The sequence below is a fragment of the Primulina tabacum genome, chromosome 15 (genome assembly GCF_025594145.1).
Source record: "Primulina tabacum isolate GXHZ01 chromosome 15, ASM2559414v2, whole genome shotgun sequence".
NCBI classification, from domain to species: Eukaryota; Viridiplantae; Streptophyta; class Magnoliopsida; order Lamiales; family Gesneriaceae; genus Primulina; species Primulina tabacum.
In genome coordinates this window covers 4538461-4565053 of record NC_134564.1, presented here as the reverse complement: position 1 = coordinate 4565053, position 26593 = coordinate 4538461, and the positions used below count along the sequence as shown (strand labels likewise).

At 37.7% G+C, this 26593-nt stretch overlaps 3 protein-coding genes across 4 annotated transcripts; 1 reads left to right on the top strand and 2 right to left on the bottom strand.

The window, feature by feature from the left end:
- The first annotated feature begins 691 nt into the window (after nt 1-691).
- On the top strand, nt 692-6627 carry LOC142527860 (SWI/SNF complex subunit SWI3D-like). The gene is made up of 7 exons (XM_075632836.1): nt 692-1203; nt 1760-2289; nt 3314-3919; nt 4091-4257; nt 4333-4781; nt 5170-5360; nt 5889-6627. Exons 1-7 carry the CDS (start codon nt 765-767, stop codon nt 6261-6263), a joined length of 2757 nt encoding a protein of 918 aa, XP_075488951.1. The 5' UTR covers nt 692-764; the 3' UTR covers nt 6264-6627.
- Nucleotides 6628-6775: 148 nt separating this feature from the next.
- Nucleotides 6776-10831, bottom strand: LOC142527861 (ras-related protein Rab7-like). The gene is made up of 7 exons (XM_075632837.1): nt 10606-10831; nt 9821-9847; nt 9610-9709; nt 8755-8901; nt 8115-8195; nt 7634-7779; nt 6776-7006 (listed from the first exon to the last, which is right to left on the bottom strand). The coding sequence occupies exons 1-7, from the start codon at nt 10656-10658 to the stop codon at nt 6940-6942; spliced, it is 621 nt and encodes a 206-aa protein (XP_075488952.1). The 5' UTR covers nt 10659-10831; the 3' UTR covers nt 6776-6939.
- A 3690-nt stretch (nt 10832-14521) lies between these two features.
- On the bottom strand, nt 14522-26228 carry LOC142526869 (putative receptor-like serine/threonine-protein kinase At4g34500). Of its 2 annotated transcripts, XM_075631503.1 has the most exons (7): nt 25596-26228; nt 16330-16434; nt 16127-16249; nt 15661-15831; nt 15451-15580; nt 15159-15364; nt 14522-14716 (listed from the first exon to the last, which is right to left on the bottom strand). In XM_075631503.1, exons 1-7 carry the CDS (start codon nt 26168-26170, stop codon nt 14662-14664), a joined length of 1365 nt encoding a protein of 454 aa, XP_075487618.1. In that variant the 5' UTR covers nt 26171-26228; the 3' UTR covers nt 14522-14661. The 2 variants fall into 2 exon arrangements, with proteins under 2 accessions (XP_075487618.1, XP_075487619.1); XM_075631504.1 differs by lacking the exons at nt 16127-16249; nt 16330-16434.
- Between the last annotated feature and the right edge of the window lie 365 nt (nt 26229-26593).

Sequence of the window (26593 nt, the reverse complement as noted above, 5' to 3'; positions counted from 1 at the left end):
ACCATATCTTAAAGCTGCTATGAAGCTTTCTGGTAGTCCTTCTAATGTTAAAGGTCTAAAAGCTATTTGTATTAAACCTATATGCATGAATCTGTAATTTTTCCTATAAGGTAAAATATCTTTATTGTTTAACAATCTAATAACCATTTCATTATTATGAAGTGGTATTGATGATTCTGTAGTTTTAACTACCTGTTTAAAACCAATTCTTTCAAAAGTTCATAACTTATAGATCATTTTAGAATCTATTTTAGGAATAGTCCATTTATTCAATAAATCTAAATACTCAGGTAAATCATATTCTTCATTTAAACTGTTTTGAACAGTTTCTTTTAAACTGAAAATATTCATTTGAATAAAAAGTGCTAAATTATTATCCAGACTATTTCCATGGCTCTGATACCATCTGAGGCTTGGGATCAAAGTGAGGAATCTGATACGTGGCGTTGTTATACCAAAATTTTCCTTAATGACTTTCGCACACATGAAGATTATTGGTTTCCTGCCTATATAAAATAACACATTATAAATTTAACAAATTATATATCAAGAAAACACATTTATTAATTTTTTTAAATTTAAAAACTCCGCAGCTATTTGTCGAATCAGCACTCGTCAAATCTCAATAATTGAGATCAAATGGACGGCGTAGATCAAGAGTTTACGGCGTTGCTCTGTGTTACCGTGAGGCTGCGTCGCAGAATATAAAATCAAATTGAGATACACATAGAGTCGAGCGGCGGCTGGAAAAGTGTTCAGTGACAATGGAGGAAAAGCGAAGAGATTCCACCGGAACCCCGCCGACGGCGGCCATCGATGGTTATAATCTGATTTCGGAGCCTTTGACGTCGTCTCGGAGGAGAGGTGGTGCACAAAAACGGAAATCGGCGCCAATCAATAGCGGCTTCGGTGGCACAGATCCTCAAGCGACGTCCTCTAAGAGACAGGCTAGGGAAAAGACGCCCGTGGTGCCTTTTCCTCCGATCCACCTTAATGGACCTTGCACTAGGGCACGAGTTCAGCCTAACAATGGTACTAGTTTATCTCTGGATGCGTCGGATTTTAAGGTCGAATCGGAGGCGAAGGCGGAGGAGTTGAGGAGAGTTAGTGAAAATTGGGAGGAGTTGGAGGCAGAGATTGAGGCCGAATACGAAGCCATTATATCGAGAGACTCGAATGCCCATGTGGTGCCTATTCATGCTGGTGAGTGAGTGACGATTCAATATTGTTGGAATGTCGTTTGCACGAACATTTTTTTTTAGCTTCAACCATTTGTTTGGATTTTTAGAGCTGTGCAAGTTTGTGCGGTTGAAAACTTTACGATCTATTATTTTTCAAAGAATTTAACCTTTTGAATCCGTTCAATTGTCGAATTAAGGGGAGTGAAGTGTTAGTTTGGTGAATTTGAGAAAATGCAATAATTGAAATTTATTTGGCACTGTGCAGTGAAATGTTCACTTCCGAAGCTTAGTTTTCTGGTCTTAAAGACTCAGGGTTTGAGAAATTTGGGCAAGTATTTTAAAATTCACATTGTAATTTCAGAATCTGGAAATGCAAATCTGTGTGTGTATGGACTTGAATCTGCTTATTTAATTTAGCGAGGTTTTATGTAGGAAAACATGTTGAACTGTTGGATAAACGTTTTTATACATTCGACTGCCAGGCAGTTGTGCAGAAATAATACTAGGTAGACCTGTTAGAATTTTCTGTCCATTTTCTAAGCGAAACTTACAAAAAAAAAGTGTCTTGTATGTTCTAGGTTGGTTTTCTTGGAACAAAATTCATACTCTGGAGGAGAGGATGATGCCTTCTTTCTTCAGTGGGAAATCTGAGAGTAGGACTCCAGAAATATACATGGAGATACGCAATTGGATAATGAAGAAGTTTCATTTTAATCCAAATTCTCAAATTGAGTTGGAACAACTTTCCGAGCTCACAGTTGGAGATTTGGATGCTAGGCAAGAGGTGATGGAGTTTCTAGACTACTGGGGTCTGATCAATTATCATCCATTCCCAAGGAATGAACCTGTTGCTACTGTTACTGTTGATGATGATGAAGCAAGAAAAAAGGACTCTTTGGTTGAAAAACTATTTCAGTTTGAAACAGTGGAATCATGGACTCCTGTTGTTACTAAGACAAATACGGAGATGCCTTCCATGTCTTCTGGATTGGTGCCCGATTCTGTCATTGCTGAAGAACTGAATAAGTCTGAGGGTCCTTCTGTCGGATACCATTGCAATTCTTGTTCAACAGATTGTTCCCGGAAACGTTATCATTGCCAGAAGCAGGTTTCTGTCTCTGGCACTGCTCTTTCTTTGCGTTGATCGTCTACTCTGGCAGTTCAATATTTTTTGTAATGCTTTTATGTCTTATAAGCGTGAACTAACATTATTCGGCAATTTTAATGTTTGTGCATTCCTCTAATCATATGTATGCTCAACAATCAAAGTGCAACTAATTGTTTTTAGAAGAAGATGATGGCAAGCCCGTTTCTGTATGGACTTTTATTCAAATATTTCCCATTGAGACTCCTGACGTGCCAAACAAATTCTAATCTCTAGAGAGTAGAGGATAGGTGTCATATTAATAATCACCGACTTGTTGTTTTTACTTGCATTGAGTTGAGGTTGTAATTTAGGTGAAACCTAGAAGCGGTGCAAATGCAGGACATTTGTGGTTTATTCCGGGCAAGTTTAGATCCTTCACTGTTTTAAAGTTAGTTTCTAATGTGAAACTTGGGTAATTTCAAGAATGTTCTAACCTGAAAATATTCAGGAGTTTCATCTTTCACATATGTATTGGAAGGTGTGAACTGTCATGGGATAGAAAAAAGCATAAAAAGGAAGTAAAAATCTAACGTGAAAGACAACAATCCAATCAAAAGAGCTGTCTGCGAGTAACCAAAATGTTGATGAACAAGGAAAATCACCCTCAACTTGGATGGTTGATTTTTTGATTATTGGCATTTCAGTTTTGTTTTGTATATTGCAAAATATTGTCGGAATCCAAGCGAATCACTTTTTCTGCTTATTTATTAACTAACAATAGATGGTACTCTTGTGACTAGTTATGGAAGTTGGGAGCTTTTTTCTAGCATTTATAACCTCTTCATCTATCTTTTAGGCAACTCTTAGATTTGTTCTTTAATCTTTCATTTGGACTTTCTTTCACCGGCTCCCTGATTTTTCTAGTATTTGTCATTTATTTATACCTCCAAAACTCTTTCTGGTTTTAATTATCCAAGGTTGATTGTTTCTTCCCCTACATCTTTCATGGTAACTTACATGATTGCTGAACTCAATCTGAGCACAGGCAGATTTTGATTTATGTGCTGAATGCTTCAACAATGGAAAGTTTGGCTCGGATATGTCCGTGTCAGATTTCATTCTCATGGAATCAGCTGAAGCCGGTGGTGTTAGTGGAGGGAAATGGACAGATCAAGAGACTCTTTTACTTCTTGAAGCAATAGAGTTGTTCAGAGATAATTGGAGTGAGATCGCTGAGCATGTGGCCACAAAAACAAAAGCTCAGTGTATACTGCACTTTGTCCAAATGCCGATTGGAGATGTGTTTTTCAATAGTGATGATGAAAACGATGTGATTCCTAAAGAAATTGGATTACCAGTTTCCACCACTACCGAAAATTCATCGCTGAAAGCTGATCACGACACAGATACGGATGTTAAAGATGTCACTGAGAAAACAGAAAATGAGGGTGATGCCACAGACAACCGGGCCTCATCCAGCCCAATGGAAATCACAAAACCAGAAGAAGTTGATGATTCAGATAAGAGCCTTGAATTTATGGAAAACTTTACGCAGAAAGCCTTGAAGGACGCATTTGAAGCTGTGGGTTCTCTTTCTTCACCAGGGGATAAACTATCATTTGCTGAGGCGGGTAATCCAGTGATGGCATTGGTATGTGGATTATCTTTTCCTTTTCTCCCAAATTGAGTAACTTTTCATATATTTGCATTGGTGTATGAACTACTTGTTGAACGCAAAACTGGTTGCAGTGAGTTTATAATCTGTAAATCCTACACCTATTTTTTTTGTTTGCTTCCTACCTAGTCTATTTTCTCTTCTTAGGCAGCATTTCTAGTGCGATTGGTGGAACCTAATATTGCAAGTGCATCAGTTCATAGCTTCTTAAAAGCTTTATCTGCCAAACATCCCAGCGAACAACTCGCTGTGAGACACTGTTTACCTATGGAAGACCCACCAGATGAGAAGAAAAAGCTGGCGGACTCCGAAGGGTTTGTGAATTTCTATACTTAATCATTCCTTGTAACATGAATATTATTTCTGATATCAATTGAAAAATTTTGCAGCGCTGCTACTGAAACTGTTGAGGATGAAATTGAGAAAGACGGGAATGAACATGTTGAAAAGCAGAATGAGGAAACACCTGATTCAGCTGTTCAGGGTATCAGCATTCAAGATGATGACAAGGAAGAAAACAAGGAATCTAGTTCTGAGGAACATAAAGAAAAAAAGGATGCTTCCTCTGAACAGAAACTCGTTGCTTCTACCAGTAGTGACAAATCTGAATTTCCAAGGAAGCAGTCTCTAAAAGATGCTGAAGCATCAGGTGTTTCGGGGTCACATACCCACCTTAATTTTAATCATGTAAAAGAATCAGATAATGGAGGTTCAGCTATGGAGTTGTGTCAGTCTGAAGCTCCTCTGAAAGATAAAAAAATGACATCTAACTCAGAAAAGGAAGATACTAAGCCTTTTTTTATGTCAGATTCAGCAATGGAAAAAGAGAGAAGAAAAGGTGCAATTCAAAATTCTATTTAGCACTTTTCATCAGTTGGAAGAAGGTTTTGGAGTTTCACTAGTTAATGGAAATAATTGAACAATCTATTCATCAACTATTCCTTTACAGGTGAACTGGAAATGAATGGCACAAAAACCAGTTAGTTTTTTATTTGCGTTGGAGAAATTCATCTCCGTAATATGTTACATCACTGGGCTACACTTTGATTTCCAGCAATAAATAGGTTTCTTTTTTCCTTGTGTGTGTATCTTAAGTTCTATAATAGCGCGTAAATGAACAACCTGGATTTTTCACTGAGAACATGTGGTAACCTATAAAAGAAGAATTGTTAAAAGATATTTCTGGGAGGATCTTATTGGATGCCTTCTATCAAATGCTAATGCAGGTGATAAAGAAGCCAAAGAGCATGATGGTAAAAAGAAGAATTCCCGGGTTACTAAAAATGATCTTGATATCAACAAATTAAAGCGTGCTGCAGTGACTGCCCTTTCAGCTGCAGCAGTAAAATCAAAGCTTCTAGCGGATGAAGAGGAAAGCCAAATTCGTCAGCTTGCTATATTACTGGTAGAAAGACAGGTACTATAACCACAAATATACACTCTCTAGTCTCCTGCTGATGGAACTGCGAATGGATTTAATGGTTTGAGTCATATCTTGGATCATTCACACTTTTGTACTGGTCTGAGCGTATCATTTCATGAAGTTGTCGTGCAAGAGTCCAAATTAACTTGATTTGTTTGAGAGTGAAATTTGAAGCTTGCATTTCCGATTTGTCACTGAAAGTTGTACTTTATATAGCTGCTCGTATTTGCCATTAGTTCTTGTTGAACTTCCTATTTAGAGCTCTATTATAAGCATGATTGAAGTTATGCATATATGTTAACAAGTTACACTCTAAAAGACGGCCAAAGCTCAGGATTGGATCCGAAATAATATTTTTGAGACATGACTTTGTATGGAATCTGGGCTTCATTTTTTCGTTTCTGTTATCTGTGATAAAGTTGAGCATAATTAACCTCGAGTTCTACGTGATCTCTCTCTTTCTATCTGCTTTTATACACGTTTCTGTGCTTCCGCTGATTGCTCAGACTTCCTTGTTTGCAGTTGCACAAACTCGAAACAAAATTGGCTCTCTTTGGTGACTTGGAAAATGTGGTTTTGCGTGTTAAAGAACAGTTGGATAGGTCAAAACAGAGGCTTTTCCAAGAGAGAGCACAGATTATTGCGACACGACTTGGGATGCCAGCATCTGCTCGGCCTACTTCGCACCATTTACCTTCCAACAGAGCACCAGCACCAGCATCTAATTTTCCGAACCAGGGATTAAGACCCTTGATGGGAACGAACACCCTAAGACCACCTATTTCACGACCAACAATGGCTCCAAATCCTGCTTCAAGCACTTTCACGCACATAAATGCTGCAGGAAGTTCGATGCAACCCAATTCAGTTAAGTTTTCTTCATTTGGCGCAAAGTAGTTGCTTGAGCATTTTTTGAGAAATCATTTTCTTAGCATGATCTGAGAGTTCTTGATTGTAGAATTCTAAGCATGTATTTTATTCAAAATTTCCGATAGCAACAATATTGTCTCATACACGCCAAGAAAGAATAGGAAAACTCAGTGAATTCCTTCGACTGGACAGGGTGATTGATTCTCCTTACAACCTTTTGTACTAGTTATGTAGATTAAATGACCCCAAACTATTGTATTAGTTGTGCTAGGCAGTTCCAGGTACAATTTTTGTATTTATAAATGCATACTCAAGCTAGTTTTCCATGTATTTTGCTCAAATATAACTGATTTTTCTTTTTATAGTCGTGCACTGACACATTCAACTTTTAGGCCAAACTTGGGTCAAAGGGTGAATCCAATGATTTTCTAATCTGCTAGGTTACTCGTGGCCAACATAAAGCGAAGTAATAAATGATGAAACGAGAACTGAAGAAGATTATATCTGCATTTGTCATAAGAAACCGAGGGGCAAGCCAATTTAGAGACGGACCAATTAATTTATTGCTATAGTTCAAACCGGACAAAATTAAGAGTTGGTAAACAGTAGTGTTACATATCTCTTGCCAAAATCGAAGATGATACACGCACATTCAACCAATAGGACAACAAAAGCATTTAGAATTGTACATAAAACTGTCTGGTCAGCACTCGCATCCACCTGACCTCTGCTGACGGCCACTTGCAACGTCAATCGTGTCGGGTAAGTACCTTCAATGCCACCAAAATTTTTCTCCAAATTTAGAAAACAATCAAGAAGCTACCATTGCATTGTATTATGTTAAGATGCATCTTTAACTCTCACCCAGCCACAATAGAACCTAATGAAAATTGCATTACCTTTGTTCCAACTATCCAAATTAAATTCGAACTTAAACTCAGGGTGTCATATTACAATACTTGGGGTCAAGTCAAGCCTGACTCGGTCAAGTTTATCTGGTTCGAGCTTTTGACGAGCTCAGTTTTTTCTAGCAACAATCTAGCACGAGTTTGACAATTATATGGCCCTCATATATTTCCAAAAATAGTTGATTAGGGGCCACACCAATTCAAATAATATTTGGAAGTCGAGAAAACATTGGCTCGATTCTTAACGTGTCCTCTAGCCTGAGACAGCAAGACTCTACCTTGACTTAAGACAGCAGACGAGCTATTAACTCAACTCTGATTCAGTCAAAGCTGAGCTCTCTTGCTGAGCTAATTCCAAGCAGTTTGGATCAATACAGCCTTACCCAACACATATGTCCAAACTAATATGATGTTTAAGTGCATTCAGAATGAATCTATTGAACCAGATTTGGAACGAAAGCATATAGTTTTTTTTATTTAATCACTCACATTTCTTCTTCTTCACCACTCTTCAAGGCATTCTTCGCAATGACCTGGAAAGCCTCCTCAATATTGGTGCCTTCCTTGGCAGAAGTCTCGAAGTAGGGAATGTTCCCTTTTGAGGCACACCAAGCCCGAGCCTTTTTCTCAGATACCTGCAACAGTGCAATTGAGTTGGCATAACATTCTCAATGAAAAAGAAAAGTTCACAGGTTCAAGAACTGAATTATGATAGACATTAGTAGTTCAGCATTGCATTTCCTCCAATATACCAATAAGATCCACAAGCATCATCGGTTTCCAGTGTGTCACCACCTCCAAAATTTGTTCGATTTTTTTCTTTCAGCAACGGGGCATTCCTAAAGTGTGAGCCATACTTGTGTCTTGACAGCGTATAGACCTTTTCAAAAATACTCGTGCATCGCAGGGAAAAAAGGCTTCTCTGAAGAAAGGGAAAAAGAAGAGGAAAAGCATAAAGAGAAAAGCTTACCACTCTGCTATTTCCACCATCCACATCGATCTTATTGCCAATCACAACAAATGGAAAATTATCTGGATCTGATGGACTTGCCTGCAGGAAAATTTCCCTTTTTGTTAGCATTTTTCATTTCTCAAACTAATAAAGAAGTGGGGCCAACACAAACGACAAAACTTTGTTCTCAAATTGTACACGACTGGCAACTAAATAAATGGCACAAGGGAATATATTTTGAACATAAACAAGGTCGAAAAGTTTTCAGACTATCCTAGTACATTAAAACAAAACATACCCTTGTTACCCAGCACGGACAAAAGCGAAGAAAAAAAGCAGCATAAAACATTTATATTTCAAAACCACAAGGGTAATTCCTTGGATGTTTTGTACTAAATCTAATCTAATCTAATCTAATCAACCTCTTTTGAAGCATGAGGAAGAGAGTGGTTGGTAAATTCTCAGTCCATTATAAAGAGAGATGCACACAAAAAATCAAATGTGAATTTGAGGAACGATGAAAGAGCAGTGTTGTCCTTACAGAAACACACAAAGAAATGACACCAACGAAAAAGAACAACAGGTTTCACAATAAATAAGAATGAATAGAACAAATACCTGAAGCCAGGCAAGAAGACAAAAAGAACCACACAAGTACCTGAATAAGAAATTCTTCTCTCCAGTTGTTGAGATTATCAAATGATTTAAGTACATTGACATCATAGACAAGCACACAGCAATCAGCACCACGGTAAAATGCAACCCCAAGACTTTGAAATCTTTCTTGGCCAGCTGTATCCCATATCTAATTCAAGAACAGAGTCAGTCCAAGATCTTGAGAATTGCGCTAGAGTATTAGATGTACATGGAAATACAGGTCATTTATTACATAATTTCAGTTGTCTGATCATGTTTTTCAACTCAAAAGGATACCCATATGGCCGTATGACAGCTTAACTAAGACATGTATCTGTTCGGATGTCCAAATTCAAAACGAAAAGTTCGAAAACAAGAATATACCCAAAACATATTTTCCTCAAACTGTTATCTTTCAGATGAAACTTTTGATACCCTAATCTAGCAGAGTGACAATAGTGGGTCTTTGAAGCATAAACATAATATGAGAATTTTGGCAACCAAGGTAAGTTATCCATGGGGATGAGACATGTGAAACAAGTACGGGTCTCATCTTGGCTCAAAAACTTCTACATCATGGTGCCCAAACACCATAAGGACACATGGGTACCAAATCCTTTTGCAGTATCGCACAGTGATCCAAGGTCCTAAGAACTTGATTTTCGTGCTAACTTTGTGGAAAAATAAGTTGTCTGAATGAACCAACTAGGTCCTCGACTCCTCCGTAATTTCTCTCACTTTAATCGAAAACCTTATATATAAACATAACAAAAACCTTTACATCTAAAACCACAAATCACACCAAGATCCCTCAAAACCATTAACAACACCATTCTATAACAGCTATCATGATGAATCAAACACATTCCCGACCTACCTGTAAAGTAAAGAGTCGGTCCTCAAACTGAACTTCCTTGGTCAGAAAATCTGCCCCAATAGTGGCCTTGTATTGGATGCTAAATTTCTTATTTACATATCTTTAAATGACAGTCAAGAAAAATCACAATAGAAATTAATCTAGAAAACAAGTTGAGACTATCTTTAAGTGAGAGCAATTATCCTAACATATATGATTTTTTCAAGGATACTGATTCATCAAAGAGGTCTTTCCCACCCTGCAAATCACGCACAACACAGTTCCACGCAGGTCAATCAACAATGCATTCACATAAATGGTGATATAGTGCTTTTCTATAAACAAGAAAATTCAGATGAAAATAATGAATGCAAGGAACATCATCTCCGTGTCGGTCTCAGTATCGGATTTTAGTGATAAGTGAAGACACAATATTTCCCCCTTTTATTTTGTTTCAACATCCATTTGGATAATTGATTTCCCGTACGAAACTGAAACAACATTTTTCTGTTCGACAGAACAATCAAAATTTGAGATTTTAAGGAACGGAGTTGGACATCATAACAAAGTGAATGTCTTGAAAAGTAATGGACGCCAAAATGTATCTTCCCTGTTGGTCACGATAAGATTCATACTTCAAACATGCCAAGGAAATTGATTTAAAAATAACCATAATCACGTTAAACATAACAACTTCACAGATAACACATCTTTTCACATAACAATACAACTAAACTACATGATAAATGAGGAAACCGATGCTTAAAACGTCGAAACAAATTATTTTTCAGAAATAATTTTCAATAATCTAGCATTTTCGTTCAACTCTACTGCATGATCTAGTCGTAAATCTTATCAGCTCATCAAACACAGGAAAAAAAAACCTAGAAATGAAAGACTCACATTCCAAGACAATCAAATAAAAAACATCCAACATCAACACATGTATAGAAGCATCCACATGATTCGCACATTTATAATGAAAAACAAGAACGTATGATTGCAACAACCACTTGCCCGCTGTCGCCGAGAATGATGACTTTGAGAAGCGCTCTTCTACGAGATGGCATCGTTTCGAATTCGGGTTGGATACAGACGACCCGATCTCAGATTCCGGATCGTAAAAATAGAGGAAGGAAGAAGACCGAGGTTCTCGAAGTTTTTTATTTTGAGAAATTTTTCGATGTTTAGTTTAATTTATTATGAGTCATCTTTGTTGTCGGTCGGTTAAGTATGTTTCCAGCTGGCGGCTTCTGGATTTTTATTTTAGCTGTGGATCATAATTCATAAATAAGAGAGAGTTCAGTTTGAGACGATATTTTGAATTTTATTGATTGAAAATAATTTTAGTTATTTTTTATTATAACAATACATGGTTTATTTTAGCATGATATTTTGAGTTCGAGTGATTAAAAATACGAGTTCTTGACATTTTTCGAGATATCATACAACTCTTTCCATTATGGAAAACTTTTACATAAAAATTTCTTCAACGGAAAATCTACTGATCTTCTCGATAGATCAAGCCAACTTTTATGTCGGTCCTGAGCAACTCTGAGTCTTTCTCAGATGATTGTTATATTGTTCACTGTTTTTTGGACAAGCTCTTGCCCGATGATGACTTTCTCTCCTGCTTCATCCCAGTAGAGATGTAATCAACATTTTTGTTCGTACAAGGCTTCATATGGAGCCATTCAAATACTGTTAGGGTAATTTTTATTGTAGGCGAACACATTTAAAGGTAGATATGTTCACTTCAATTACAACTGAATTTTTAGACACATGCTCGCAACATATCTTCAATGGTTTGTATTGTTCTCTCTGTTTGACCATCGGTTTGAAGGTGATAAGCAATAGCATATCTTCAATGGTTTGTATTGTTCTCTCTATTTGACCATCGGTTTGAACGTGATAAGCAATAATGAGAGTAATTTTAGTCATCATATCTTGTTGAAAGCTTTTCCAAAAAGCGTATGATGAATTCTTTTTTATGAGAAAGTCGTGATAGAATGGAACTGATATACGTTGTGCAAAGATGGACAAAATTAGGTAGGTGCAAAGATGAAGGTGGGTTGGGTTTTAGGAAGCTCCATGTTTTTACACATCTCTTCTAGCCGAGAGAAGCTGGAAGCTGTTGACTAAACCAAACTCCTTAGCTCCCGGGTCTTAAGAGCTCGATATCCACACAGTAACTTCTTGAATGCCAAAATCTAGCATAACCCAAGTTGTAGAGTCTATTGTCCACACGTGATTTAATTCGTAAAGGGGCTAGGATTCAGATTGGTTGAGGCAAGCAAACAAATATCTGAAATGATCCCTCGTTACCTGATAAGCTTTATCTTTTCATTGAGTTAGTGGGTCATCCAGAAATGTCCACGGTGACGATAGCTCCTGCGTAACTAAGATAATGGAGCTTGGGATTTGGATATTGTGAAAGATTCCCATGTATAATGTCGGCTCCAACTATTCTGGATTTTAAGTAGAGATAGTTCTTCTTGTAAATTTCTAAGAACATATCTTCATCCTTCTTCAATCATCTAATCAAGTCCACAATCAGAAACTTGATTTCGGTATAGATCACAATAGAGATCTAAACAAAATTTGTGTCTAGAGTTGATCGTCGGAATTTCAGCAATCCGACGGCGGTGCGGGAGCTTCGCGGTGGTTGGGTTGTGGCTAGAGATGTCAATGGCGCAGGTATAGCTAGGCTCAAGACCCGTCCCATGAAAAAAACTTTGACTCATTACCCGCCTCACCCCGGTTAAATATTCTTCGGATCCACCCCCACCCCGAATACAAGACGGGGCCAGTTAGATCTGGGTTTGCACTAAACCTGATATTGCATTTGTTGTTAGGATGTTGGAAGATATCAGAGTAATCCAAGTTTAGACCACGGGAAAGCTGCAAAGAAAGTGATGAGGTGCCTTCAAGGGATCGACGATTATATGTTTATGTTCAGAAGAACTGAGAATTTAGAAGTAATTAGCTACTCTGATTCAGACTACACTGGCTACATTGATTCACGAAAATCCACTTCATGATATATTTTCATGCTAGCTGGTGAAGCTGTAACTTGTTTTGAGGCAACCTCACATGGTGTATAGTTGAAGAGTTTCATTTTGAGGCTTAGAATTATGGATTCTATATTTAGACCATTAAGAATATATTGTGACAATTTAGTTGTTGTTTTTATGGCTAAAAATAACAAAAGTGGTAGTCGAAGCAAGCACATCGACATTAAGTATTTAGCCATACGAGAACGTGTTAAAGATAAGAAATTAATTATCGAGCACATTAGCACTGAATTAATGATTGTAGATCATTTGACTAAAGACATGCATCATTGAAATTTAAGGATCATACAAAAAGAATGAGACTTGGTTCCTTTATATAATTTTGTTCTAAGAACAAATTTAATGAAATTATGATGTGATATTTTCTCATATTTTTTGTGCACGCATTCATTGATTTGAGAAATATCAATAAAATTGGATCTCGAACAAACATATGGTTTATTCATTCAGTTATACAGATTTGAGATACATAATGCATTGTAATACATGGAAGATAATACTAGCTTTTAGAGGACATATCGACATGATTCATTTTTTTTTTGTTTTTTCCTATGGTAAAAGAGATATATGGTTCAAGTGAAAGAATATAAGAAAAATGACTCATATTTATCAAAAGAACGAAATACGTGTAGAAAATAGGGACGACTACAGCCTACAATTTTGACAAACGGAACAAGCCGCCTCAACTTTAAAAAATTGAGACATGCATACGCCTCTTCTTTTGACTCTCGAGCTCTCAATAAACTCATCGATGATATAAAAAATGCCTATAAATAACGGTGATTGATATCCCTAAGCACACACCTCATAAGAAGATAATACATCATCTATGAAGTGAGTTGGAATACTTAGAAGGCTTCATCGGAGAAAATCAGAAAACTTACAAATCATTCGATGGCCGGAAGCAACGTTCGATCTACTTTCGTATATTGTGTTTATCATGTTGATAAATGTGTAGAAACATGATTTTGTTAAAAAATTTCTAACAAGAATATCATAAATAAAGATAATAAATGAAAAATGTAGAATATGTGTGAATTATTAGGCGCAACAAAAAGTTTTTTGTTTTTGTTTTTGTTTTACGATCGTGTGGAGATATTTTTAAAAGCTGTGAATTTAAATTTTTTGACGTGACAGACACAATAGGTTCGGGGGTGAAATTGTCTATGAGCTTAAGGTTGCTTCAGCATACTTTCTATATTTCTAATGTTCTGACTTGACGTCGAAGATATTTCCCGGGAGAAAATGCAAGACACCCTCTTAATTATTTATTTGTTTGTATTATCATGCTTTTATCGGCCGAAAGCATTGTCAGAAATATATAATTAGAGATGATAACTTTTCACACGGGTTTGGAACTTCGTGGGAAAAACCCGAAACAAGGATGTGTATCCCTGATTTTTTCGTGTTCAGGTTCGGGGATTTTTTTAAATCTCCGATATAGTTCGAGACGGATATGAGATTACTATCTCCATCCTCGAATCCTGCCCGAAAATAATATCAATAATAAAATAATAGTATTATTAATGTAATAATAATATTATTTTTTAAAATATTAATAATAATATATAATAATAAGTTTTGGTTTGAGAAAATTTCCGAATTCATCATCGTCTTAACATATTAATATTTTTGAAACGAGGATGAGGGCAGAGATGTGAAGTTGATCCTCGAAGTTTCGGGTTTGAGGATTCCCCGAACCCGAAAAAACGGGAATCAAAGCGAGTATGAGGGTGGAGTTGGAATTCGAAGACAGGGACGAGATGGCAAACCCGGCCCCACCCTGTCCCTCTGCCATCCCTATATATAATCTCACGGGTCATTGGATTTTCAGTAGCACCAAAATAATGTCCTTTAGAAAGGAAGACCAGCCATATCATATGCTATAAAGTCTGTGAAAAGTTTACACTTTTTAATGCATCAATAATGATTAAAATTGATGTTCATCTACACCTCCTTCTTTCTTCATCATCATTCCCCACTTCCTTACGAAGTGATCTCACTCAATATTTGCCAATTGCTTGGGGATGCATATCGCGGACAGAGCGTGGCTCCTGTAAAACAATTACTTTACTACTCGAGAAAATTTATTCTAACTCAGACATACCAATATTTCACCACACAAAAAGTTTTCCAGATTTCTGTTTCAAATATCTTAATTTGTGTTTCAGATTTTTATTAGTTTTCCCAAGAGGAGAAAATGTTGTTGGTCGTGTTGTTCAGCATATTTTTCTGAAAAACTAGATGCACTACACAATAGAAAACAACACATTTAAACCATTTAATTCTAAAATGATGTGTTTAAAAGCTTAATATTCATAGTAAGATGATACTGCTTCTCTATAATACAAATTCTTTTATGCCGTGATTTATCTGATTGTATTAGTAACATAACCATGCAAGTGATGCAACAGTTTAATCCAAAAATAATTTGTAGCACGTTCGTAGGGCAGTGACTAAAATGCGAGAAAATGTGTTGCAGAGAATAATGCTCACCGCAGAGTAAGGACATCAGCCTCAAGCATGTGTGCAATTTGCCCCATCTTTGGACGTTTGCTGGCATCCATATCTATGCAGCGAAGGCAAACTAATAGTAGTCTCTTCAAAGATCTTGGAGGAGGAGGAACTTTAATCAAGGGGTCCACTGACTCTTCGCCACGACGACTCCCTACCATTCCTTTGAACCATTCTACCAAGTTCATCTGAAATTGAAAGAAAGAGTGTATTAGTGCAATTACTTTGCATTGCGAGAGTTTGATGGGTTGGAAAAAGTTAGCATAGAAAGAACCTCTCCTGGAGGTCTTGAATAGTCTATTGGACTCCTCCCAGTAATCAATTCCATGAGTAGAACTCCGAAGCTGTATACATCATTCCCCTCGTTGAGCATACCCGTGCTTGCGTAGTCAGGGGAGACATATCTGTGAAAATTAACCGAAAAGTTGATGATGTGCTTTTATTCAATGGAGAAGCACCTACTAAATACCAGAAAAGGACAAACCCAAAAGTTCCCATCACGCGTGTGGTAACATGGCTTTTCTCAGAACCTAATAGTTTGGCAAGTCCAAAGTCCGATACTTTCGGGTTCCATTTCCTGTCCAAGAGGATGTTGCTGGATTTCATATCACGATGAACAACTTTGGGTTCCAAACCTTCATGTAAGTACGCCAATCTGTGATAGCATTTGCAAATCCATGTATCGGTAGAAATAAGAAGGTAATAATAGTGGTAAAGAGCACAAATTAAACGGCTGTGGGCTTGGATAAATTTTGTGATGGCTAGTAGTTGCCTATGGTGGACTCTCTGCGCTATAATTTAGCTTAACTTTCACATGTTGTGAAGGGTACAAAGCAACTTTCTACATTCGTTTCAATAAAATGCACATTAATTATACACTAAAATAGGAAACAGAAACAGCATTCGGTTATACACAAGGAATACATGCAACAAGAAGTATGATGTCTCACCCTCTTGCTGTCCCAATAGCAATTTTCATCCTGATGTCCCAATCTAAAGGGCTAATTGCACCGACATCACCATGTAACCACTGATCCAGATTGCCATTGTCGATGTACTCATAGACAAGGAACCTGGAGTGAGAAAAAGACATTGTAGTGAGAATTCAAGCAGGCATGTTATATCTGCATTGAACCGAGGGCTAGTTGGGTACCTTTGAGCACCTTCTGCACAGTAACCTATCAGACCTACTAGACTCTTGTGTCTTACTTTGCCTATGACTTCAACTTCCACCTTAAACTCCTTCTCTGCCTGGCCCCTGTTGACAATCAGATCAGACACCATAAAAGTCGATACTATGCTCAGTACAATAAATACATTAGGTATCATTTTCTAGAGTTCGTGTAATGCCTCAAGTAATATCACAAGTTGTTGATTTAGTAATATGAGATTACTAAATAATTAATGATTTAGGCTACACGTTGATATAAAGTTTTCGTAATTTGACGGATGTTGTAAAATAGCCTATTATTTGAAGTTAATTAATTAGGGTGTATTTGATGGTAGTATTGTGAATTAAATACACCAGATTATTAAATTGTTGAACAATACGAATTTATAATCGAGTTTTATATTTTGTTGAATTAATTGTTGTTGGGCTATTTGATGTTATATATTGAGGCTGTTATAACTGTGTTGATACGGTGACAATTATCTGATAATTATTGTTGAATTATTTAGATACATCACAAGCCTCAGGATCAAAGAAATAGCCAGATTGTATATATACTCGATTATCAGGTACGTGTTGACGTACGAGCATATGTTGTTATTGTTTAGTATTGATGAATACTATTGTGTTGAACGATGATTAATCACCGGAATTGGGTGATTTGGTATTATATTTGTTGTTGTTTATTATTGTTGATATTGTTGACTATCGTTGTTGGGAGACGTCTCGTTGATGTTGTCACGTTGATGTTGTTCGTTCAACGATATTGTTGTCGCCGGTGTTGGGGTGCGACGTATCGTTGATGTTGTTATTCGTTCGACGATATTGCTGTCGCCGGTGTTGGGGTGCGACGTATCGTCGATGTTGTTGTTCGTTCGACGATATTGCTGTCGCCGGTGTTGGGGTGCGATGTATCGTCGATGTTGTTGCATTGTGATGTTGTTGATGGTTGATTGTCCAGAAACGGCAAAGGGGGTATTTCTGTTATCATTTCAGTTATATCTTATGTTGTTGTTAATATAACTGTTATTTATTACGATGATGATTGTTGTATATGCTCACCCTTTGGGGGCTGTTTCTGTTGGACAGGTTACAGGACTATGCCATGAGACAGGATAGTGGTGAAGGACTACGTGTGTCTAGTCAAACAGTCCTGTAGTTGATAGTAGATAGAAACAGTATAGCTTATTGTCTTATTTGAGTTATGTGTGTATGTATTTATTATACTGTTTCTGCTGCACTGACGTAGATAGTGTGGTGATTGCACTATTTTGTCGTATATGCATTATATTATTACGTCGTCGAAAAGAAAATTTTTATGCATATGACGTCACATGTTGTATGATTACGTGGCGAGGTTTGGGGCGCCACATTTGGTGGTATCAGAGCATATGTTAGATGTTTGGGATTGTTAAGAGTTGGGTTTGTGATGATGGAGTTTGATGACGATATTATCTGCGTGTGTCTGTGCATTTGACTTGTTATTGATGATTTCTCGATATGATTAATTGTTCTTTAGTTGCGTGTATTTTCGTGCGAAAGGTGTGATGATGATTACTGGATTGTAATTGTTAAATGTTATGATTAACAATTTGATTTTCAGTGATGGCAGCTAGAGAACAGGTACATCCACACGAGGAAACAGACGAGGTTGACAGTGGATTTGGACAAATAAATCCATTGCCACCTCCTCCTATGGGACAGGCACCAGCAGATCAGCATTTATTGCCTGGTGAGTTGACTTTGGCACAGTTCAGCAGTTATCTTCCACCGAGATTTGATAGTTCTGAGACCGGTGAGCGAGCAGAGGAGTGGATTGAGAGGATAGAGCAGATATTTGTGATTGCACCGTGTGCTAGGTCTGCTTGGTTACGATTGACTACATTTCAGCTTTCGCGGAATGTACTATTGTGGTGGCAGACGACTGAGGCCGGATTGAGAGCTCAGGGCCGTACTATTGATTGGGATGTGTTTCGGTCTCGTTTTCTTGATAAATATTTTTCTATAGCAGCCAGACAAAAGAAAGAGAAAGAATTTGAGGATTTGAGACAGGGTAGTATGTCTGTTGCTGAGTATGAAACTCGATATTCTGCATTGTTGAAATATGTGCCACATATTGCTACGAATGTTCATGCTAAGATGAGGCATTTCTTGAAAGGGTTGAAATTAGAGTTATTTGATCGTGTGCAATCAAACAACCCGGTATCATTTGAGGATGCAGTGACGAGGGCTGAGATGGCTGAGTTAGTTATGCAGGAGTATGGGGCTCAGGGACGATTATCAGAGCCGACTAGGGAGTCATTGCGACTTCAGGGACAGTCTTTTAAATATCAGAAGGGTTCATCTTCTTCTTCAGCATCATCTGGGAAGCGTCGATTTGATTCACGACGTGTTGAGAGTCGTGGGGGCAGTTCTCAGTCTGTTCAGGGGCAGAGAGGAGAGTCCAGAGCAGTGAGATGTTATCGTTGTGGGGGACCTCATCTGATCAGAGAGTGTACACAGACCGAGATCACCTGTTTTGAGTGTGGCGGTGTTGGTCATCTGGCGAGACAGTGTCCTAGTCGTGAGGGACAGCGAGAGCCTAGAAGTGCTAGAGGTAGATCCTCAGAGAGAGGAGGACGACAGCCTCAGCAGTTTACACCACGACCTTCTGGAGGACAGCAACGTATGCAGGGAGCTGGTCCGCCTCAGGCACAGGTGTATGCTTTGACACGAGAGCAGGCAGAGGTGGCACGAGAGGAGATGATAGCGGGTAAGTGTTATTTATGTTATTATCCTGCTTATATTCTTGTTGATACTGGTGACTCGCATACTTTTATATCGAAGAGGTTTGTGGTTGAGCATCATATGCGCTCGTCTCCATTGTCTATGCCTATTTCTGTTTCGACACCTTCTGGAGTTGATATATCAGTTGTATCTATGATATCAGATGGTATTATTTCTTATGAGGGCTATGAGCTGAGATCTGATATGATTATTCTAGAGATGACTGATTCTGATTGTATTGTGGGAATTAATGTGCTGAGGAGATATTGTGCGACAGTTGATTGTTATCAGCGGGTGGTATATTTTTATACAGATGAGAAAGAGCGTTGGACATTTTATGGGAAGGGTTCTCGTCCCCGTGTTCCGTTGGTATCTGTCATCCGGATGTCTCGGTTATTGGAGCATGGGCATGAGGGTTATCTTATTTATGCTGTAGATGTGACAGAAAAGAAGAAGGAGGTGAGAATAGAGGAGATACCTATAGTTGCTGAGTTTGCCGATGTATTTCCTGATGAGATTCCAGGCTTCCCACCATCCCGTGAGGTGGAGTTTGGGATCGAGTTGATGCCAGATACTTTCCCTATTTCTCGTACTCCTTACAGAATGGCACCAGCAGAGTTGAGAGAGTTGAAAGCCCAGTTGCAGGACTTGCTGGACAATGGATACATTCGCCCTAGTGTATCGCCTTGGGGTGCACCAGTCTTATTTGTGAGAAAGAAATATGGAACTATGCGGCTTTGTATCGACTATCGACAGCTGAATAAGGTAACGATTAAGAATAAATATCCCCTCCCTCGTATTGATGATTTGTTTGATCAGTTACAGGGAACCTCAGTATATTCGAAGATTGATTTGAGGTCAGGATATCATCAGATACGAGTTAGAGAGAAGGATATTTAGAAGACAGCATTCAGGACCAGATATGGACATTACAAGTTTTTAGTTATGCCGTTTGGGTTGACGAATGCTCCGGCTGTGTTCATGAGTTTGATGAATAGGGTATTTCAGCCTTATCTCGATCGATTTGTTATTGTGTTTATTGATGATATATTGATATATTCCAGGAGTGAGGCTGAGCATGCAGGGTACTTGCGTTCAGTGTTACAGGTGCTGCGAGATAGACAGTTGTATGCCAAACTCAGTAAGTGTGAGTTTTGGTTGGATCGAGTGGTCTTCTTGGGTCATGTTATATCGAGAGATGGGATTTCTGTTGATCCAATGAAGGTCGAAGCCGTGTTACAGTGGTCTGCACCTACATCTGTACCTGAGATTCGTAGTTTCTTGGGTTTAGCAGGTTATTATCGTCGATTTATCGAGGGATTTTCAAAGATTGCTAGGCCTTTGACACAGTTGACTTAGAAAGGTGTGCGATTTCAGTGGTCTGAAGCATGTGAGAGGAGTTTTCAGGAGTTGAAGCACCGACTGACGACTGCACCGGTGTTATCAATTCCTACAGAAAATGAGAGGTTTGTTGTTTATACTGATGCATCATTACATGGTTTGAGATGTGTTTTGATGCAGGATCGACATGTTGTGGCATATGCCTCGAGACAGCTGAAACCACACGAAACAAGGTACCCTGTGCATGACTTGGAGTTGGCAGCCATTATCTTTGCCTTGAAGATATGGCGACACTATTTATATGGTACCTCGTTTACGATTTATACTGATCATAAGAGCTTGAGATTTTTGTTTACCCAGACAGAGTTGAATATGAGACAGAGACGATGGTTAGATTTGCTGAAGGATTATGATTGTGAGATTGAATATCATCCTGGTCGAGCCAATCTTAGAGCTGATGCATTGAGCCGTAAAGTGAGTTGTACTGCAGAGGATGTGAATCGTTTATCAGCTATGATGATGTCTTGTTGTTCCTTGGGATATGATTTTGATATCTCGACGATTCTTATCCAGGTATCTACCTTATTAGTTGAACCTGATATATATGGTTGTATTCGTGATGCACAGATGACAGACGAGAGAGTTCAGCGATGGAGGGAGTTAGTTTCTCAGAAACAAGATACTCGTTTTAGAGTGGCTGATGATGGCAGTTTGAGGATGAATGATAGATGGGTAGTTCCTGATATATCTGAGTTGCGCCAGGGCCTGTTGCGGCGTGCACATTGTAGTCGATATTCTATCCACCCTGGTGGCAAGAAGATGTATAAGGATCTACGCTCTCAGTTTTGGTGGAAGGGAATGAAACGTGATGTGATTGATTTTGTACGTCGATGTCTTAATTGTCAACATATCAAAGCTGAGAGGAGAAGGCCGGGAGGTGAATTGAGGAGTTTAGAAGTGCCGACTTGGAAATGGGAGCACATATCGATGGATTTTGTGACTCATTTGCCAAGAAGCACTGAAACTATTGATGCTATTTGGGTGATTGTTGATCGATTGACGAAAGTTGCACATTTTATACCCTATAGCATGAGTAGTACGTACTTGACGATGGCACAATTGTATATACGAGAGATTGTACGGTTGCATGGGATTCCAGTGTCTATTATTTCTGATAGAGATCCTCGATTTACTTCTCATTTTTGGGAAGGATTGCAGACTGCGATGGGGACAGAGTTGAGATTGAGTACGGCTTATCATCCCCAGACAGATGGTCAGACTGAGCGTACTATTCAGACGCTGGAGGATATGTTGCGTACTTATGTTATGAATTTTAAATCTGTTTGGCAGTCATCTATTCCATTGGTAGAGTTTGCGTATAACAATAGTTATCAGAGTAGTATTCAGATGGCTCCATTTGAGGCATTGTACGGGAGACGTTGTAGATCTCCGTTATACTGGGATGATGTTGATCGAGCTGCAGTTACCGGTCCTGATATGATTCATGAGATGGAACAGAAAGTAAAGTTGATACAACAACGATTGAAAGCAGCTCAAGATAGACAGGCTGCCTATGCCAATAAAAGACGAAGACCTTTAGAGTTTCAGCAGGGCGATCGAGTATTTTTGAAAGTTTCTCCTTTTCGTGGCACAGTGCGATTTGGCATGAAAGGAAAGTTGGCACTGAGGTATGTTGGTCCGTATGAGATATTGCAGCGGATAGGCACTTTGGCTTACCGATTGGCTCTACCTCCATCTTTATCTGGTATTCATGATGTGTTTCATGTATCGATGTTGCGGAAGTATGAGCCGGATCCTTCACATGTGTTGGATATTTCTGAGGTTCAGTTAGATCCTGACGTGTCTTATGTTGAGAGACCAGTTTGTATTTTGGATCGATCTGAACGAAAGCTTCGTAGTAAGCTTATACCGATGGTGAAGATTCAGTGGGAACATAGAGGTGTCGAAGAGGCCACTTGGGAGACAGAGCGGCATATGAGGGAGCTCTACCCTTACTTATTCTGATGGTATGACATATCTTTTATTTATGCATGTTATTACTGTTGTTGATTAATTTCGGGGTCGAAATTCATTTAAGGGGGGTAGAAATGTAATGCCTGAAGTAATATCACAAGTTGTTGATTTAGTAATATGAGATTACTAAATAATTAATGATTTTTAAAGAATGAAATATGACATATTTTGGTCATATGAAGTCCAAATGATTTGAAATTTGGATATAACGTAGAAAACTCAAAGATATAGAAGTTTCATGTTTTGAGTTTTGGAAATTTTTATCGTTTGACTGGTCCAAATGGATATACCGATATTAAATATTATATATTACATTATATTATATTAATTAATATAATATAATTACATTATATTATTACATTATATTATATTAATAATATAATGTAATATAATATTTTTAAAAAAAATAAAATAAAATGAGGATAAATTTGAAAAACTTGTTCGAGAATGAATGGATTTCATTCTTTTGACAGTGAGTTTACGGAGAGGTGAGAGAGAAATAAGAAATAAGAGTTTTCAGATTTTCTTTCGATCGTGCGACTTATCGGTTTATCCAATCGACGAACCGACTTCAGTTCTGGGATCGTTGACACGAGGTCTTCGATTTGAGGTATAAATTTTATATTTTTGATGATGTTTGAAATTCGTCGATTTCTATAATAAATCCAATAAATTGTTAAATCATACTGAAATTGAAGATTGTTGAGTAGTGTATGATTTTTACGAAGTAGAGAAGATTATTGTGTTGTTTTGAATTATTCCTAATTTATTATAATTAGGGATTTTTAATCATTGGATTGAGATTGGAGAGTTGTTTGTCAGTTGTTATTAATTCTGATTATATATTCGGAGTCTACGAAGTATAGGCTACACGTTGATATAAAGTTTTCGTAATTTGACGGATGTTGTAAAATAGCCTATTATTTGAAGTTAATTAATTAGGGTGTATTTGATGGTAGTATTGTGAATTAAATACACCAGATTATTAAATTGTTGAACAATACGAATTTATAATCGAGTTTTATATTTTGTTGAATTAATTGTTGTTGGGCTATTTGATGTTATATATTGAGGCTGTTATAACTGTGTTGATACGGTGACAATTATCTGATAATTATTGTTGAATTATTTAGATACATCACAAGCCTCAGGATCAAAGAAATAGCCAGATTGTATATATACTCGATTATCAGGTACGTGTTGACGTACGAGCATATGTTGTTATTGTTTAGTATTGATGAATACTATTGTGTTGAACGATGATAAATCACCGGAATTGGGTGATTTGGTATTATATTTGTTGTTGTTTATTATTGTTGATATTGTTGACTATCGTTGTTGGAAGACGTCTCGTTGATGTTGTCACGTTGATGTTGTTCGTTCAACGATATTGCTGTCGCCGGTGTTGGGGTGCGACGTATCGTTGATGTTGTTATTCGTTCGACGATATTGCTGTCGCCGGTGTTGAGGTGCGACGTATCGTCGATGTTGTTGTTCGTTCGACGATATTGCTGTCGCCGGTGTTGGGGTGCGACGTATCGTCGATGTTGTTGCATTGTGATGTTGTTGATGGTTGATTGTCCAGAAACGGCAAAGGGGGTATTTCTGTTATCATTTCAGTTATATCTTATGTTGTTGTTAATATAACTGTTATTTATTACGATGATGATTGTTGTATATGCTCACCCTTTGGGGGCTGTTTCTGTTGGACAGGTTACAAGACTATGCCATGAGACAGGATAGTGGTGAAGGACTACGTGTGTCTAGTCAAACAGTCCTGTAGTTGATAGTAGATAGAAACAGTATAGCTTATTGTCTTATTTGAGTTATGTGTGTATGTATTTATTATATTGTTTCTGCTGCACTGATGTAGATAGTGTGGTGATTGCGCTATTTTGTCGTATATGCATTATATTATTACGTCGTCGAAAAGAAAATTTTTATGCATATGACGTCACATGTTGTATGATTACGTGGCGAGGTTTGGTGCGCCACAGTTCACTTGCCAATCTCTTTTAAAAAATAAGAATCATGGACAACTTTCATTCTCTCGTGTCTTCCATGATAATTCAGCTAATTTATCAACATCATGAGGACTTTTCTGTTGAAAGACATAATGGCGGATCAGCGGTTACTTCATATTTTATTTTACACTTAACTGTTCTATACCAAATTTAATTGTAATGAATTTTGTTCTAACTATTCAAATACTTCAAATACATGTCCTCAACGCCAAATGAAACCACATTATAAGTGGCAAAACCTTCTATTAAATCAAAGTGCATTCGGGGGCCAAAAGGTGAAGAGCAAATGGTGACTTGCACTAAAATGGAAGTAACTTAGTAACATGCCGTCATTCCCCACCAGAGACTTGCAATAGCAAACAGGTCGCGGTCTAACATTTCAGCGATAGAATGCTTTCATTACGAAATTCTGTAAAACAGTCAATATCATTTCTGGAGCGACAAAAGCCAATTTCAACCAAATTTTTTTACTCAATAATACAAAATTTTACCCCAAAAAAAGGGGGATGTGATAAATGAGAAGATGTTAGACTTTAAAAGAGTAATATATATGCAAATGGATAAAGTTAAATGAAGTAGCGCTAAAGTAACAGAGTAATACTACAACAGCACATACAGTAATTATCATTATGAATTATTAAAAGGAAAAAAGGTGGGTTAAAATTTAGATCTAAGAAGCTTTGATTCGATTTACATTCCATCCAAAAAATCCTCACCAACACGCCATACGTACAATATTGCTTCAACTAATTCCACATGCATTAGATAAACACTTTAAACATAAATCTCAACCACGAAATCATCAATTAGAACTTAAACACGAAATCATTCGCCTCTAACAACCAAAATAACAGCTCAAAAACAGAATTTACCATTTACGATATACACAAGTATGGAATAATTAAAATATGCAATTGCTTCGCGTAACAATAACTACTGCCACTGACATGCATCGTATGAACTATCTTTAAGCCAAATTACTAATAGTAATCAAACTTCATATCATACTAACTTCCTGTTTTCGTACAATTCTAGTAAACAAGAGCTTTGATAATCATAGAAATAATTCCTCTACGAACTTACTTGTTGTTTCGAAGTTTTTTAACAGCAACTAAAGATCCATCTGGTAAGACGCCTCGGTAAACAATACCATAGCCTCCTTCCCCAATCACATTCTCACTGCAGAACTGATCCGTCGCAATTTGAAGTTCGCTCCAGCTAAACCACCGTCCCCAGCCGAAGTTACCCAAACCGTCACTGGAGCTCGATTCATTGCTCTCCGAACTCCTATTGTTGCTGTTCGAGTCAATGTCCGTTTCCTTAACCACATCGTCGATCAAAAGTACTTTGTTTGTATCTCTACTGACTTTATCCGTTTCTCCTTGATCAATCTCTTTACCGACTTCAATGGATTGTCCTTGATTGGACGCTTTAACTTCTCTGTTCTCTTTAGAAACCAAATGCAAGATTCCTGAGCTGTTTTTGACTTCCGCGCAGAGTCGTTTCTCCCTATTCCTGCGAAGGATTAGGAGGATTAACAGGAAAACGACGAGAATAAGCACAACTGTAGTAATTATTATGACATAGAGTTTCTGGCTGAAAATTGAAGTCTCCGAGGTGAAAATGTTGTCGCCGGAGGAATCGCTGGGAACCGCCATAAATACCGGCGAGGTAGAACGAATGGGAGTGAGAGGTTTTGCGTGAACATGAAAAATGACTACCGCTTTTAAATTTATTATATTATGAGACCAAACAGGAGTAATGCTGTTATATAAAATAACAGTAAATTGAAAAGGTGGGGTCGGAGGATTATATTATAATAATAAAGAAAAGAGGGGAATATGATAATATTGCTGACGTGGAAATTTATTTAGGGTGTCGCATATAAGAGTAGGTCTCTTGTGAGACGGTCTCACAAATCTTTATCTGTGAGACGGGTAAAACTTATCGATATTCACAATAAAAAGTAATACTTTTAGCATAAAAAGTAATATTTTTCAATGATGACCCAAATAAGAAATCCGTCTCATAAAATACGACCCGTTAGATCGTCTCACACAAATTTTTGTCAGGATATAATC

What these genes read in the sequence shown, in the direction of transcription:
- LOC142526869 (XM_075631503.1), bottom strand. Translation starts at nt 26,170, where the DNA reads ATGGCGGTTCCCAGCGATTCCTCCGGCGACAACATTTTCACCTCGGAG. An exon ending in AAAAAACTTCGAAACAACAA is followed by an intron (nt 16,435 to 25,595) that starts GTAAGTTCGTAG and finishes GATTGTCAACAG; the next exon opens with GGGCCAGGCAGAGAAGGAGT. An exon ending in CGCGTGATGGGAACTTTTGG is followed by an intron (nt 15,581 to 15,660) that starts GTTTGTCCTTTT and finishes TAATTTTCACAG; the next exon opens with ATATGTCTCCCCTGACTACG.
- LOC142527860 (XM_075632836.1), top strand. Translation starts at nt 765, where the DNA reads ATGGAGGAAAAGCGAAGAGATTCCACCGGAACCCCGCCGACGGCGGCC. An exon ending in TGTGGTGCCTATTCATGCTG is followed by an intron (nt 1,204 to 1,759) that starts GTGAGTGAGTGA and finishes TGTATGTTCTAG; the next exon opens with GTTGGTTTTCTTGGAACAAA. An exon ending in GGAAAAAGAGAGAAGAAAAG is followed by an intron (nt 4,782 to 5,169) that starts GTGCAATTCAAA and finishes ATGCTAATGCAG; the next exon opens with GTGATAAAGAAGCCAAAGAG.
- LOC142527861 (XM_075632837.1), bottom strand. Translation starts at nt 10,658, where the DNA reads ATGCCATCTCGTAGAAGAGCGCTTCTCAAAGTCATCATTCTCGGCGAC. An exon ending in ATCATTCTCGGCGACAGCGG is followed by an intron (nt 9,848 to 10,605) that starts GCAAGTGGTTGT and finishes CGTGATTTGCAG; the next exon opens with GGTGGGAAAGACCTCTTTGA. An exon ending in GAGAAGAATTTCTTATTCAG is followed by an intron (nt 8,196 to 8,754) that starts GTACTTGTGTGG and finishes ATTTTCCTGCAG; the next exon opens with GCAAGTCCATCAGATCCAGA.